The following is a 16,421-nucleotide window of genomic DNA, read 5'->3' as shown; positions in this document are numbered from 1 at the left end:
TGAKCAGAGTAATTGTTGGGAAGATGGATGAAGGTAAAAGCAGGGGAAATGCATGTATAAAACAGGAAGAGACGTACCCCAAAAGATATTGGAAATGATTTACTCTSGGGGCTGAAAACAAATGTTCACCACACTTTTCAGATTTTTACTTGTCAAGCAGTTAAAAACCAAGCATACTTTTTCTCATAGGTCACAATTATGCACTACTGTGAGTTTGTCCAATCAGAATACATAAAGGTTTTGATTATAATGTGCATAWATGTGAAAAAGTTTAAGGAGTATGAAGGTTTTTGCGAGGCAATGGTATCAATTAAGTATCRTTGGACAGACTGGCTCAGCAAACAGCATAATACCGCTTAATGCAATCTGTCAGATATTGGCTCAAACATGTGTAAATGAGTAATCGATGAGTAATTGATTGTGTGCGCTGCTTTTGTTTTAACCCTGCGAAAGGAGTGCCAGAGTGTTGATGTGGCTGAGCAGATGAAAACCCTAAACTGCTCTGCTTCTCCTTCACGCTCAGACAAATCCAACCGGGCGCTCTGGGAAAAAAGCAGGAGGAGACTCCCACCTCCGTATTTTTTACATGACAGCTCAAAGAACAAAGTGGAGTAGGCTGGCTGAGGCAGGGGGCGCAGCAGAGGGTGTTTTCCTTCTGCYGTGTCAGTTTTCAGCTCTCTGTCACAGTCCCTGTGTTTGCGCGTAAAAGCAGAACCGCTGGAGTCTCAATGAAGAGCTACACAYGGGGCTTATGGTCTGATTGATCCAGAATTCCCAACATGGCTTCAGTGGGTCACATGGATCTGCACCAGGTATTGAGAGGGAAGCCCTGCATTTCTTCACAAATTCACGTTTCCATTGTGAGGATGCCTGCGCTTGGAGAGGATACACCAGTATAAAAAGCAGAAACGCTTCATCATAAAGCTGCAGGTAAGTGTGAGAAGAACGCAGATGTTAGATTTTGTCTTTATTTTGTGTTTTTTATTGATATAATCACAGTTATCTGCACCTTTCTAAATGTTTGCAGATAATAAGCTGTTGTTCCCCTGGGATCAGTACATGCTGAATTGTTATCAGGACACGTTTGAAAGCCTTTTTGCTTCAGTGAACCCAAATAGGACAACGTGCAAATCATGACTGAGTTAAATAGTGTGGGGTTGAGAGGTGACAGGCTTTCTCTAGCTGGATTTTAGACCTGCTGTCTGCTAGTGAGGGGGGGTTTCACCAGAGGAGCTTCCTCATTAGGAACCAAAGAGGTCAGAGGTCAACTCACATGGTCAAGTGGGTGGAAGACTTTAACGGTTTCTGCCAGAGYCACTATCTGTGGGTGTTCAAGCTGAATGATTCTTGTTGAGAACATAAAAGAAAAGTCAAGAAGTGGACAATTGGTGAGACTAAATACATTTTAAAGGCTTTTATTTTCCATATCAAAAAAGTGAATTAGAAGGCACCATTATCTTCGTTTTGCACTCATAGTGTCCAACGCTGTGGAACGAGTCGCCATGCTAGATGTCTGGATTTGGACCATCAGGTAATTTACCAGTTTGCTTTGAGTTTTCTTTTGGTCCTTCATATTAATTCAGCAACACAATATAAACGGAATTACAGTTTAAAATCTGGTACCTTTGTGTAAAACTATCATTTTGAACAATAATCATTTCTCCCTGTTGCTTGCAGACTATCTGTTCAGCTGNCACTATCTGTGGGTGTTCAAGCTGAATGATTCTTGTTGAGAACATAAAAGAAAAGTCAAGAAGTGGACAATTGGTGAGACTAAATACATTTTAAAGGCTTTTATTTTCCATATCAAAAAAGTGAATTAGAAGGCACCATTATCTTCGTTTTGCACTCATAGTGTCCAACGCTGTGGAACGAGTCGCCATGCTAGATGTCWGGATTTGGACCATCAGGTAATTTACCAGTTTGCTTTGAGTTTTCTTTTGGTCCTTCATATTAATTCAGCAACACAATATAAACGGAATTACAGTTTAAAATCTGGTACCTTTGTGTAAAACTGTAATTTTGAACAATAATCATTTCTCCCTGTTGCTTGCAGACTATCTGTTCAGCTGCTGCTTTGGTCRCAACTCCTGGACAGTCAACAAACAGCAGATCACAGGAAGGTGAGCGATATTTGCATATTACAAATCAATAAAATAGAGTAGCCTTTGACCAGAAATTTATGTCAGTAATTAAATTCAAAAAATKTTCATACTTCGTTAGACTTGGAGTTTACTGAATATTGCCCAGTTGGTGAAATTTGTGAACTTTTCCTTAGYTTGAYGGTTTSAATACCGTATTTTCCGGACTATAAGTCACTCCAGARTATAAGACACATAAGTCATAAGTCAAAAAAATATGTATATGTTGGATAGGACTGTAAGTTCCAGAACAATCAAGTGATGAAAAACGTGTGACTTATTTTCTGGAAAATATGATATTTCATAACCTCAACTGAAAAGGATTTTTTAATACAGAAATGTGACGGTCATTTCTCATTGCCTCCACATTAATTTGGAAGACTGTTGACCTGACAGKGGTCCAGCAGAGAGTCACTGACACTCTCCACAATGGGGCTGAGCCAGAGAAGGTCATTGCTATAGAAGCTGCTTGATCACAGTGTACTGTATCCAAGCGTTTGAGTGGAAAAACCAAAAGCAACCAGAACTGTATCATGTGGGCCAAGAAGAAAAATCAATTATCTTTTACTTAATGTTCTAAAGTCCTGTCTTTAGAAGAAAATCACTTGCATGTATTTATCTATGTGGACACCGACCTCCCAGAGTTAAAGTCTTCTAGTGTAGAGTTCAATGACGATGTTGGGAGACATGTWGTCTGGTAGTATCAATGCTCCATGTTTTCTCAAATCTAAGGTCGGTATAGTCGTCTATCAAGAAATTATACTGTATTTTATGGTTCACTCTGCTGACAAGCTTTATGGAGATGCTGATTTCATTTTCCAGAATGACGTGATGCCTGCCCTCACTGCCAATAATACCAATACCTGGTGTAATAATTATAGTATCACTGAGCTTGTTTGGCCCACAAACCTGGGTGATCTAAACCTCTCAGAGAATTTATAGGGTATTGTCAAAAAAGAAGATTAGAGGCAACRCAGCCGGTTCAGATCAGCTAGTAGAGCAACCTGGATCTTTTTAACATGTATCACATGCYAATTGCATCCATRCCACGTGCAAATGGAGTCCCAATCAAGTTCTGAGCTCACATACYACACAGTACATGACATRGCTTTTGGTAGGTAAACATTACTGCAGTAAAGATCAAAAGAAAACAACAAAAACCAAATAMGCATTTGTAAWGTATTCCGTATTGTTTTTTCGTTTTTTTTTTTCGTTCGAAAAAATGAACTGCCTGAATATACACGGACCACTGGAGACTAAAAGTAGGACACAAACTATGGACYCCTTGCAGCTGACGTCACGCAGGCAAGATCCCGCCCCCATCGACCTGCTGTAAGGCGAAAATGCTGCTGGCTGACGTTGACCACGACTGGTTTAGCAAAGTTATTATCAATATAACGTGCTAAATCTTAAATATAAGCTTGATATATAAAAGAAAAAGAGATGCAGTGTTTTTCAACTAATTGTCAACACTACGACAACTAGATAACAAGGTCAGGAAAACGTTTTAATTAAGAAAAAAATAGCAAGGAAGGGGGAAGTAGTTCAGTTATCCTTGCTTGACTTTGACAACCGTAACATGTAAATGTGATGTGAAATTCGGTGTGTTTCGGTTCACTTAAAACAGAATATGACGACTTACACACCAACTCGATCTGGTAGATCACCACTAGAGTCTGAACAAGTGTTTAAATTAGCTAATCAACCCACTGAAACGTTAGATTTGCTAATAGCAGCCGTAGCTAATCTACTACAGCGGTCACTTATAAATAATTACAAAATAATCAGCAAGCCTAAACACATGACACTGTGACGGACTGAATGTTCTGTTTTTGTGTGTGTGAAATCTTTGAATGTTTTTGATGTTGAATCCCGATGTGGAGTTATTGTCAGTTGCCGTGGCAACGATTATGCGTGTAGTAGCCGACACAGAGTGAGAAAAAAATGGTTTTGAGTTGTTYTTTAACGTCTTTTCTCCGTTATTTTTTCCCTTTGTTTGGGCACAGATGACCAAATTAAGAATACATACATCTCCAGGTTTTATTTAGTTAACAGAATTGTTCTACCATGTAAAATAATATTTTCCCTCCAGCGTTGTGCGCAGGCGCGAAATTTCCCGATGTGAAAATAACATGCAAGCAAGCATGTCTRTGCAAGCAAGGGGTCCGTCATAGAGTAGGGCATTCTGGGTAAAAACAAACGGACAAGTCTAGTGCTATCTGGAGAAATGGATTGTGGACTTTCACAAAGGACAAAAGAGACATTTTACAACTGCTAAAATCTGCTGCCCCTTCACTTTTGTTCGCATTTTGTGCACATTTTGTGAAGAAGGTAGTTGAAATCAGTGTCTTTTTCAGATATTTTTGTGTAACTCCTTCAGTAATTCTTGGTCCAGCGCCACCACAGGCACTGCGGAGAACAGGTTGCTCAAAGGTGTTTGGATCGATTGGCACAGTGTGAAAGTGAACCGAACCAGCTGAAAATGTGACAAATGTTGCAGTTTTGGTCCCCATTCRAACTGAGTCTGTTCGACAATTAYTCAAACACCCTTTACTCTAAGAAGCCAGATARACAGATTACCTCCTGAGAGAAGCTCATTTTGCTCATAATCTGTGAACTTCTGAGAAGTAGTGAGTGCATCCAAATGACACAGAGAAGGCAGGCGTCAGCTGTCAGACAGCCACCTCTTGAACCCTGCAGGAACAGAAACCCCATGGAAGAAGCTCGTGCGTGAAGCTCAGTGACACRTCTACAGTCCCTTCAGTTAAAAGTTGGAGGGCAGTTTGTGCGAAGTTGACTTCACGTGCTTCCACTTGGAGTCCAGCTGCGTGACCCGATGCTGACCCAGAGATGACAGTGGCATTGAGTTGAAGCAGTAAAGGAGCCAGGGGCGGGGAGTTCTGAGKTCTTGCTGAATAGCTTACCCAGGCTGATTGACATCTGAGGAGCTTTCTGCCAACTCCCCCTGCCGCTCCTGTATTCTCTTTTYATCCGATAAAACTCGGCGGTCGCTAAGTTTTTACTGCAGCCATGTGTTTGCCCAGAGAGGGTGAYRTGAATAGAGACAAAGTGCTCCTCAAAAWGTAGGATTTCCATACATAATGCCGGTTTGGCACGCTGTTCCTCAAACAGTGAGCTCACTGATCGCWGCTAAAACGTCCCTGGCGCAGTTGCACAGAAAAGTAGAGTCAACAGVGAGTAATTCAGGTAGCCAATCAGGGATAGGCTACTAATAGATGCTGGCTAACCAGCCAGATGAGGGTTTTATTACACTGAACAGAGGTCTGCTTCATGTACAGGGGCAGAGAGGTGGCGGATCAGGATATTCATTGTGAGGAGATGAGGTCACTGACTTGAGCGTTTTTCCAAACCAAGATCTGCAGAGATTAAAGTCTTGTTGATGAATGCTTCCCATGAGTACTTGGCTTTCACATCTAAAGGTCCTGTCCCACTTTTTTGCACTTAGCTGCTTATCTAATATAAGCTCTGTTGCGTCCATACAGGTGCCTCAGAGGACAGAGTCTCAACAGGAGTTCAGGGCAGAGTACRGGGAAATTCAGGGAGCCTGGGGCACCTGGGGCGCCTGGTCAACCTGCTCCCGGACATGTGGGAAAGGGGTACAAGAACAGACGAGGCCCTGTCTGCCTGTGTACACTCAATACCCCTCCAGAGGAGTTGCCGTTCAGCCCCAGCAGCCAGGCCATGTCATTTCAGCTTTGAAGCCTGCTGCTGCTCCACGCCACAGTGGTGTCAGAGCCTTCAACAACAGCAGCAGCAGGGGAGAGCTGAGAAGGGAGAAGCAGAGCAGGCCAGGAGAACGCAGGTAAGAAAACAGTGAGATCACTTTTTTCCATAAACTATTTTACGTCTTCCCTGCTGCCACACTGTTATCTTAAATGAATGGGTGATTAGCAGGCTTCTATAGAACTGGATGGCATTTTAAGGATGTGATGCTCTTACTTCACTTAGCTCCGCAGGAAACCTGTCCTGGGACACTGTATACAGGACATGGTACGCAAACAGAGATGTACATTAAAGACAACTAAGGGCAAATTAAAGTGATAATTTCATGGAGCACAGTTCATTTAATCATCTGAAAATGGAAGATGACAAAATTAAAATTATTAAGACATGTCCATTCACCTGAGATGAAGTGGAGCAAGTAGAGCATTAATAAGAGAAGCTGATAAATCCTCTACAAGTGACTTATGGTTGTCCTGGAGGAGCTGCAAAGATCTCAGCTCAGGTAGATTAATTTGCCCACAGAAGTTTCTTATGTATTACGCATCTGTCCTAAATTTATGAGCATATGAAATATCAACTACTTAAGATTTTTTAATTTATCTTCTGTGTTGCCTCGACTAAAGACAAGCTGACTGAAATGTCAGGAACATTTAGTACCCTTGGTTTTATAAAGCTCATGTATTTGTTGAGATGTGTGCTGCATGCTGAGCAGCCTGGTGTAAAAGTGACTCTCTGGAGCCGTCGCTGTGGGTCATCTGACTGCCTTCCAGTGGAAAGCCAGTCTTTTGTAGTTACCGTGAAAGGTTTAGCCTGTGTTTGGCAGCTTGGTGGCCTCCTTCCTGTCAGGCTTGCCTTTAAGCAAATGATGCTGACAACTGCAGGAGTTGTTTAAGAAAAAGCATGTTGACATTTTTCTGGTGGTTTTTAAAAGCAATTAATAATTCTTCACTAAATCTTATTTTTTCGATAAATTGTGTTCATTTTGGGATAAATACATCATAATCTACATTTATATTTCCAGGAAGGTCACCCACATTGTCCCAGGGAGGTATGGCTATGGACGAGCACCTCATGTGGCTCCACTGTTAGTGGATTCAGGCAGAGGCTCAGCTTCCCCTCGCCTCCACAGACAAAAACGCTCCCCTGCTGCTAACTCCCTCCAGGCCTTTCCTGGAAGGCACACCGACCTCAGATCACCCAAACTGGATGCCTCCAACAACCTCCATCGCTTTACCAGGCCATATGTGCATCCCAGGACTCAACATCCCAGGAATAACCAAGTCTGGGCTTCCCTTTACCAGCCTGCATCCTCTAACCAGGCTGAGGTCCAGACTGGGAGTCACACCTCCAGCCACCAGCTGCACAAAGAGAGACCTTACAACCCACTGCCTTCATCCTTCTGTACAGGGGAGCATGCTCACTACAGGATCTGCAACAGTAATGTATGCATGTCTGGACTCCCACAATAGTAGGGTTAGGTTTTAATTGAACAAAATCATGTTTTTGAACTGTGTGAAGAAGCCAGACTATCCAGAAAAAAAACAAAAAACGGATACATGATTAGAACATGCAAACTTTACACAGAAAGTCATACGACCCACAAACTTCTCCTCTGCAAGTCAACAGTGCTAAAACCTGTGCGACCAGGCAGCCTTGTGTTCTCAAATATGTCAATAAATCAAGAAAAAATAAGTTATTCATCTAGTAGTAGTAGATATCTGTATTCAGAACACCTGTAATCAAAGTTTTATGGTGCAGGCAAGACCAACAAGCCCAACATTTTGAGAATGTCAGGAATTGTTTATTATTAATCTTCAGAGTAAAATTGAAACATGTGAGAAAAGATGAAGCAGCAATCTATGAAAACCAATTTTCAGTCAGCCACAACACTTTTTTTGCATTTAAATTAGTGGGCAATGTCCAGGTTTATATTTTCCTCCTGTTAAATGAGAGAAAAAGCTGAATAGAAATTTGTTCAGACTTCAGTGAGATCTAGTTTCACYAACACGACTGTGGACTCCAGCCATTTGTCAGAACATGACAATAAGAGCCAGCAGTTGTTACTGATGGTTTTACATGTTTACGGAAAAATGAATGCTTGTTCACACTTTCTCTTGTTCCTCTCAGGATTGTCCTCCATCCAGCAAAGGCATCAGAGCGGTTCAGTGTTCTTCCTACAACAGCCAGCCATTCATGGGCAGACTCTATAAATGGGAACCTTTTAATGAAGGTAGGCTTCATGATTATAAGTATTTCTGCCCAGTATACAATTTGTGGTAAATGGTAAATTGAAACTTGTGTAGGACCTGATGATTTGCAAGAACTTCTAAGTGCTTTACAATACATTTAGTCATTCATACTCACATTCACACTAATGGTGTGAAGCTACATTTTAGCCACACCTACCCTAGAGCAAACTGCCATTCAGTTGGCGAGCACCACCAGCAGGCAAGGCGGGTGATGTGTTTGGTCTAAAGGAAAAGTCAGTGAGATTGATACAGCTGTGAATCCCTGGAGCTCCTCTCAATCCCCGCTCCTTCTGCCTCTGTTGTTGTGGACACTTCATCCACTTTGCCTGCTGGTGGTGGCCAGAGGGCCTGGTGGTGGTGGCGTTGGTTCCTGGCAGCCTTGTTTCTGTCAGACTGCCCTTTATTACTATCCAGTAGCTTGCCACCATTAGTGTGTACATGAATGGGTGAATGACTGACTGTAGCGGGAAGTGCTTTGGAGTCCTCTGGACTTGATAAAGCGCTATACAAGTGCAGGCCATTTACCATTTCTGTGATCTATGCTGTCAGTGAAGGTGGACGGCTTTTCCGTTTTCAGATGACGGGTAGGATGGTAGTCTGATTTGTTCAAACCTTGTGGTATTTTTAATCCCCCGATGCTGCTTTAAACTTCTCCACAATTTTATCTTTGACCTTTCTGTGGAGTCACTTGGTCCTAATATTGATGTTTGTTCACTACTGTTTTTCAATTTTTTACTGAAATCAAATCACATACAAGTGGAGTTTATTAATTATGTTACTTCTAAAGGTGTTGAGTAAAATGTCATTAAGACGATCTGAGTAAAGGAGGATACAAATACATGCCACACTTTTCAGACCTTTATTTGAAATAAATATATCTATATATCCTCTTGCCATCTTCCTCTATGCATTTACTCCTACTAATTATGGTGATTATCACACAAAATCCCAATAAAACTTGTTAAAGATTCTGGTTTTAACCTGACAAAATGTAAAACAAGTTTGTCCATGGAGATACTGTAAAACATTCTTTTGTGTGTTCTGTTTCCCTGTTAGAAACCATTGGATTTTTTATCAAACTCACATGTTAACAGACTAAATGAATTACCTTGTTTTTATCAATGATACGTCAAGTCTGTCATTGTCTTGTATACTCTGACACTGTTTTCTTTTGCTAATCCATTGTGTGAAACTATCATGTTCTCAAAATATCTAAATGTCTCACTCTTTTTGATCTTCTCTCTCTCAGTTCCTGGGGGCCAGCATTGTGAGCTAAACTGCCGGGCCACTGGGTTCAGATTCTACGTGCGACAGTCAGACAGAGTGATTGATGGCACGCCGTGCGGACAAAATGAAACAAATCTGTGTGTGGCGGGACAGTGCGCGGTAAGCGATCTTCAGCTGTGACCTGATGAGCTGTTCCCTTGAAGCACAGAAATGTTCTGTTTCTCGTGGACGATCGTTGCAGTGCATGTACCTAATAGTAGCCATCATTATCCTGCCTGGTATTTTCATGCAGACTCTTTTATGTTGTTGGTGCTTCTTCTTTCTTGGAATAATTCTTTCTGATTAATAAACAAGAAAAATTGATACTTTGGAGTGTAATGATGGCTGTGAACAGGAGAGGGCAGCACAGCGTAAAMGTAGGCTCGCTCTTTGTGCTGTTGCCAGTGAAGGTCAGTGGCATTTCTGGCTGCTTTTCATGTTTTGTGCTGGATTTACTTCCCTGTACTTCTAATCAGGGTTTTAAAGTCAGAAATGTGCGAAAGAAGCAGCTAAGTGCCGTCTGATCACAACGCTGACCTTGCTCTGGACTCTGTGCTTCTCATGCATTGTAATCCATYRTTAATCACTGCAGCATTAAGATTATATCKGGCTAGTGAGGTCTTTAATCTCTGGGTTTGGATTTAATCACTTTTCCACCACTATAAAACATGTTTTGCTGCTGCTTCTTCACAGGGACTGAGTTGATTTTTTTTGTGAATAATTGGGACAAAACAGAAAATTATTAGTTTGAGTCAAGAAGTTGGGACATTTTTTTGGTATGAGTCCAAAGCTCATAGGTCCTTTTCAAAAAAATCACGATCCTAACTTTTTCTTGCAAAAGTTGGTTTTGGAAGAAAAAAATATTTACATATATACAAAAAATACAAAAAATATATACAAAACAGGATTAAGTTGAATTGGCATTAGTACTTTTACTGTATGCCTGTATATTGGAAAAGCTCACACCGAGGAACTGACACCATTCTGAATGTCTCAGACGAATAGTGAAAGAAAGGTCTCTTTATTGTAGAGCTCTCACCCATTTTTGACTTCCCCTATAAAGCCAAGTGAGTGAATATGAGACGTGTGTTTGTATTTTTAAAGGGCGATCGCTGACCACACACACTTTACTGCTGGTGATGTTTGACCCCCCTGGAGTTAAAAAGTGGTCTTCCCTGGACTATTGCATGCTCAGTTATGGATTTCCAGCTCAGTACAGTTTGGGAAGGAATGATGAAATAACAGGAAATCTCATATGATGGCTGAACTTACCATCAATCTTTCTATTCATAGTGCTGCTTTCAAGTATTAATGGTCTCTTATTATCTCTATATCACAATGATATATGTAACGATTTTCAGRATTGATTTAGTTGTGTTTTTATTTGCCAGTGAAGATGAATAAGTACACATCTATTCTCTTGGTATGCTGAGATCTCAGTGATAGTTTTCCTGTCTGACTGGCAAGTTTCCCAGGATCCAGAGAGCAGCTCAGCCCCAAACTAATCAAACAACCAGAACCTCGCTTCGCTTCTCTTCTTTGACAGCTGCATCTGTTTTGTGCATTCTCTGCTGAGGTGGGCAGGCAGACTTGTTGAAAGAGGGATGAGTGCTTTGATAAACAGCCTGACTGGCACACACTGTTGGAGATAGCTTAATATTTGCCATGATAAGCCCCAGCTGCTGGCTCACAAGACTSTCCGTCATTACACACTGCAGATGGTCATGYGTTTATGTCAGTGGACATGAAGTGGCAAATCCAGTCAGGTTGCTTTGGAACAAATGATCTTTCCAACTAATCTGACTGAGGTGCTTGCTGCACTTTGCTTTGGGTTTCATACAGTCACATGAAGATTGGAGAGAAAAAAAAAGGTTTCAATCTCCTCATTTTGAAAACTTCTACCAAGACACCTGCTTCACATGTTCTTGTTTAGCATTCGTTATGTTTAATTGTTAAATTGTTACAAATGAGCAAAATGATTTTGTGTCGTACTCATACAATAAATATTGGAACTTGTCCAAACTGGAATCAGCAGCTTAAACCTCAAAGAAATCACTAACTGGCCAGTTAATGAGGCAAAACATTAAAATAGATTTTCAGATATTCTCCATCCAGCCAGACTGAGCTTAAGCTATTTGGCAGAGAACAATTGGTAAAAATATAAATGTTGTGCAAAGCTTGAAGAAAACCTGCAGCTGTAATTGGAGGGAAAATAATTTCTACAAAGTATTAAGTATTAAGTTGCTGTGGGATACAAATGCATCCTACATGTTTAAAAATCACGTTTCCTTTTCTTTCCAATTCCACTTTATATTTGTGCAGYTCTCTTTGTGGATTATTAACAATAAACCCCTTTAATGCCAAAAATAATGAATAGTTGAACAAAACATGGCTTCTTAATATAAATTTGTTTTAACCATGTTCAGTTACTCTTTTCATGTTTTCTATTTAATCCTCAACAAATTAATTTGGAGTCACCTKTATGCATTTTTTGACGGTGGCAAAAGCAAACATCATGTAAATAACTTGAAAGTAATTTGAGTCCCAGTATTAAAGTTTCTGGATACTTTTTTTTTCAATATTATTCACACTTTTTAAAGAAGCAGAAGTGCTGTTATATTTTCCAGAAGTCCCACCAGAGCTATTATTAGATTTGATTTCTGCACACATATAATTAATTAAAACATTAATTATCAGATAATTAATGTTTTTTCAGAACTGTAAATTTTTTTATATAWATAACGTCTCAATTATCTAGTGCCAGACATCATTTAGACTGCTACAGACTTACTTTCAGCAGCTGCGAGTCACACTACAAAGAATTTAGTGTTCTGTAACAGTGCCATTAAACTGCCTTGTAAAAAAAACTGATTGCATCAGTATTGGCAACAGATTGCAGTGTGGAAAGACACAGAAACTCACTTAACTCCACTGGTTTAGATTTTCTGTGAAATTCCGATGTTACATTTTGTTTCTATATGACCTACTGAGTAAAATGATGCATTAAGCCCTCCTTTTCACTGATGAGGTGTTTGATTCTTTGCTTTGTGCAGAAGCCATCATTCTCTGGATACACYATGATAGATCAGCTTCTACTTTAGRGCTGAATCCACTTGCATCATAAAGTTAGAGATATTGAAACCTTTGATGATGCTTTTGTTGCAAACTATAGTTGAAGAACGACTGGGACAAGATGATGTTAAGATGTGTTGGAGATAAAAAATTWATCTCTCCTTTTGGCTTCAACTTTATTAGCTGATATTGACCCTTTATTAATACTCTCGGTTTCAGTGTGACCTGTCCTTCTCCAGCAGGCTCAGATATTCCATCTCTGTGGGTCAGACACTTGTTTTCCACCCACACACCTCTGCTGGTCTCTTTTCCAGCTCATAAAGTCTTTCTTTGGGGGATAGAAGAGTGTTTAACCTTGTGAGTTGGGCCTCCTTCTGGCTGAGAAAGAGCAATGCATGTACAATTGATGAGATCTCCATTGATGTTCCTCAAGTTTGGTTCCACATTGTTACTGCACTGAATTCCCATAAAGATACTGAATTTATAATAACTTTAAAAAAAAAAAAACTTTTAGCATTTTCTCACGCTATATGCTGTAGTTAACTGGACTTTAGAAATCTAAAAATAATGTATCAAAAAACCAGTCAAGGACATGGTTAAATAGTCAAACTAGCYAGAATCCTGTTTTTTGCATCATTCATACAATATAAATTAAACTATGTATATAATTCAAATGTAATATATTTTAATTCCATTTAAACATGCAGTGGAGATTGTGATATTGTAATTTTTCCTTCCTTTGGTATTTATCAAAATGCAAAAAACAACTATTACGCATTCCTAAACTCATACTCAAACCAAGATTTGCTGACCATGATTTATTAATGATGCCAAGGACGACACTGGTCCTTTGGAACTTCCTACTGGAACCAGTAGGTGCATGCTGGGATGCGTGGTGCATCCCAGCATGCACCGCGCATGCTGGGATAGTTGAATGAAGTCGGCGGCTGCTTACCATAGTTGCTAGACTTGTTGTGGCTCAATATTGGTCCATATATAAGGCACACCGTAGTATAAGGCGCACTGTCGGCTTTTGAGGAAATTGAAGGTTTTTAGGTGTGCCTTATAGTGCGGAAAATACGGTAAGCAGTAACCTCCACAGTAATTTATAAGAACATTCTTTACAGATGTGGTTGTACATTTAGTACAGTGTTGACGGCGGTTSTTTTCAGGCACTTGACTCTTGCCACTAATTAGCTTGTTGAGTCGCTGTTAATAGGCTGTGGAGATTTTTTTTCTTTTGCCTCATCAGTTTGTTTGGAATGTCAGCGGTCTGTCTATTTCAATGCATGCATTATGATTCTTGCACATGTTTCCATGTGATCCAAAATGTAGTTGTGGGTTGTATTCTCATGTGGGTTATAGCCGCATTTCCAATGAGGCTATTGATATTAGATGTACAGGTGTCAGAAGAACCCAAGTATCTCACACTTACAAATAATTTGAAACTAATTAGTACCTATATTATGCTTTGTGTAATAAGGGCTAATGAATACAAATAGGAATTGAATTCATTAATAAATGAGACCCAAAAGACATAGCAAACCAACAAACTGAAAATCGATCTTTCATATAAAGCAATCTGGCTCCCAATTAATGCAAATTACCATCAAATGGATTAATCTGTGATCTCAGATTACCAAACTAACATGTMATAGTTGGTGAAACCTAAGAAATATTTAGAAGTGTTTGCAATCTCATTGCTAGAGAACATGATGGCATTGGCTACAGACATTTTGAAACAGCTGAGTGTTCAAATGAGCCAAAGATTGATCAGAARAGTTGYYCAAGATCCAAATGCCACACACAGAAAGATACTTAGTAAYCGGAGTTGAAATTAATAGAGAAAGTTTTTTTAATTGAAAAACTATCTCCTGGATTCCACATCAGCAGATCTGATGTGGACTCCAGCATTGGGTTCCACATCAGATTAATCAATAATTGATTATTGATTAATCTGATGTKTAATGACAGCAAAATGTAATGTTGTTGACTGTGTTCTATGACTGTATTTTTTTTTCTATGATGTAAAGCACTTTGAAATGCCTTGTTGCTGAAGTTGAACTCTATAAAAGTCATTGCACACACAATGTTTGGAGGAGAATCGACACTGGTAAAGCAGTATACCAACAGTGAAGTTTGGAGGTTAGAACATCATAATTTGGGATGCTGCATATTCAGCATAAGGTAAGGGTAGACCTCGTATAACCAGAGGAAGGATTAACTGAAAAATGTCCTGGGACAGTCTTAATTAGAAGCTRTAAACTAAACATGGTTATCCCAACCATGCAGCCAATTACACAAGAGAGGTCCGATCAATCACCTGACATGAAGCCAGTTTAAAATCTATAAAAACAAATTAAGAACTTGGTGCGTGGAAAGGGGCTGCACAGTGGCGCAGTTGGTAGAGCTGTTGCCTTGCAGCAAGAAGGTTCTGGGTTCGATTCCCAGCCTGGGGTCTTTCTGCATGGAGTTTGCATGTTCTCCCTGTGCATGCGTGGGTTTTCTCCGGGTACTCCGGTTTCCTCCCACAGTCCAAAAACATGACTGTCAGGTTAATTGGCCTCTCCAAATTGCCCCTAGGTGTGAGTGTGTGTGTGCATGGTTGTGTGTCCTGTGTGTCTCTGTGTTGCCCTGCGACAGACTGGCGACCTGTCCAGGGTGTACCCCGCCTCTCGCCCGAAACGTTGGCTGGAGATGGGCACCAGCACCCCTCCCGACCCCACTGAGGGAAAAAGGGTGCAAGAAAATGGATGGATGGATGGATGGATGGGTGCGTGGAAAGATCCATCAGTCAAAATCATTCCTTAAGATGCATTCGGTATGAGGTTTAGTTAGGTTGCCAGCAACATATGTCTTTCTTTTTTATTGTTTATTTGCATAGTGACAAGTGTTAAGTAATCAAAAGCAGAACACTTTTAAAATTCATAGCCTTAGCTAATTTGCAATGCACGCTACCAGGTGAGCATTTAACAACCCAAAACTATTAAGACAATAAAGCAACATAGCAAGGTAAAATGTCATGCATCTGCTTCAAAAAGTYGTGCCAATGGATAGTTAAAATTAAATTTAGAAATAAAGATGTGGCCCTGAAATAAATGTCTGCCAAATGTGGTTCTGAGGGCAGTAAATTAGACTCAGATTTCTTTCTTTCACTTCTGTCTAAGGCACCTTAGTTYTTTASTTTGTTTTTTTGTTTAGTTAGTTTTGCTGGGACAATGTGCAAAAATATTCATATTAAAATAAGATGTTTTGCACCAAATTAACTTAATCAGTTTTCTATTTGTAGTCCTTTAGAAGGTGGGTTAATACGACAGTCTAAAATCATAAAAAATACATTTAATGTCCACACATACCTTGTCTACAATCATTGTACAAAATTACCACAATTAGACAGAATCAAATGCCTTAAATTACAGTWTAAATTTTTAGTGCTGACACTGCTTGTTTTCTAATAATGCTTTCCTAGCATTAAGTGAAAAGTCCTTCAGGTCAGCAGAAAGTCTAAGACTTTGTGGGAGTTTGTTCCATTCTTTAATCCCTTTAAATGAGAAAGCTGTCTCTGCAAATGCTGAGCTACGTTTGGGTTTTCTGCAGTCGTTACACCTCATGGAATTGGAGCTCCTGGTTGTCTGCTCAGAGCAGAGCTGGACAAAGTTTTTCAGTGGCGAAGGAGCAGTATTATTCAAAATTTTAAAGATTAGATAACACATTATAACACACAACTAAATKTATTAAAGTGTAACAGTTTGTATTTTCCTAAAATTTGACAGTGATGGTATCTCTAACTCTTTTTATCAAGCAGTTTTTGGCTTGGTTATAAAAGCTTTACTGTTATTTCATTTGCTTGAGATCATCATGAAATACTCTGAATAAATGTGAGAAAGTTACTATTTTTGCAGTGTCATGAATCAGTGTATTTTGCATGTGGCTAAAATCCTAATCAGCA

General features: G+C 39.9%; 1 protein-coding gene across 2 annotated transcripts in view; it reads left to right on the top strand.

The window, feature by feature from the left end:
• Window positions 1–646: 646 nt before the first annotated feature.
• thsd4 (thrombospondin type 1 domain containing 4) overlaps window positions 647–16,421 on the top strand; it is a 45,658-nt gene continuing 29,883 nt past the window's right edge. The window contains exons 1-8 of one of the 2 annotated variants that reach the window (XM_008405527.2): window positions 647–930; window positions 1,028–1,388; window positions 1,477–1,531; window positions 2,057–2,123; window positions 5,645–5,964; window positions 6,907–7,327; window positions 8,013–8,115; window positions 9,384–9,520. In XM_008405527.2, coding sequence (XP_008403749.1) covers window positions 1,503–1,531; window positions 2,057–2,123; window positions 5,645–5,964; window positions 6,907–7,327; window positions 8,013–8,115; window positions 9,384–9,520 — 1,077 coding nt within the window. In that variant the 5' untranslated portion in view covers window positions 647–930; window positions 1,028–1,388; window positions 1,477–1,502. Of the gene's footprint in view, window positions 931–1,027; window positions 1,389–1,476; window positions 1,532–1,694; window positions 1,768–1,855; window positions 1,911–2,056; window positions 2,124–5,644; window positions 5,965–6,906; window positions 7,328–8,012; window positions 8,116–9,383; window positions 9,521–16,421 lie in introns of those variants that run through there. The other variant, XM_008405528.1, reaches the window with a different exon arrangement.

The sequence above is a fragment of the Poecilia reticulata genome, linkage group LG3, assembly GCF_000633615.1.
Source record: "Poecilia reticulata strain Guanapo linkage group LG3, Guppy_female_1.0+MT, whole genome shotgun sequence".
NCBI lineage: Eukaryota > Metazoa > Chordata > Actinopteri > Cyprinodontiformes > Poeciliidae > Poecilia > Poecilia reticulata.
Note: the sequence above shows the minus strand (reverse complement) of the source record. Positions and strands in the feature narration are given on the sequence as shown.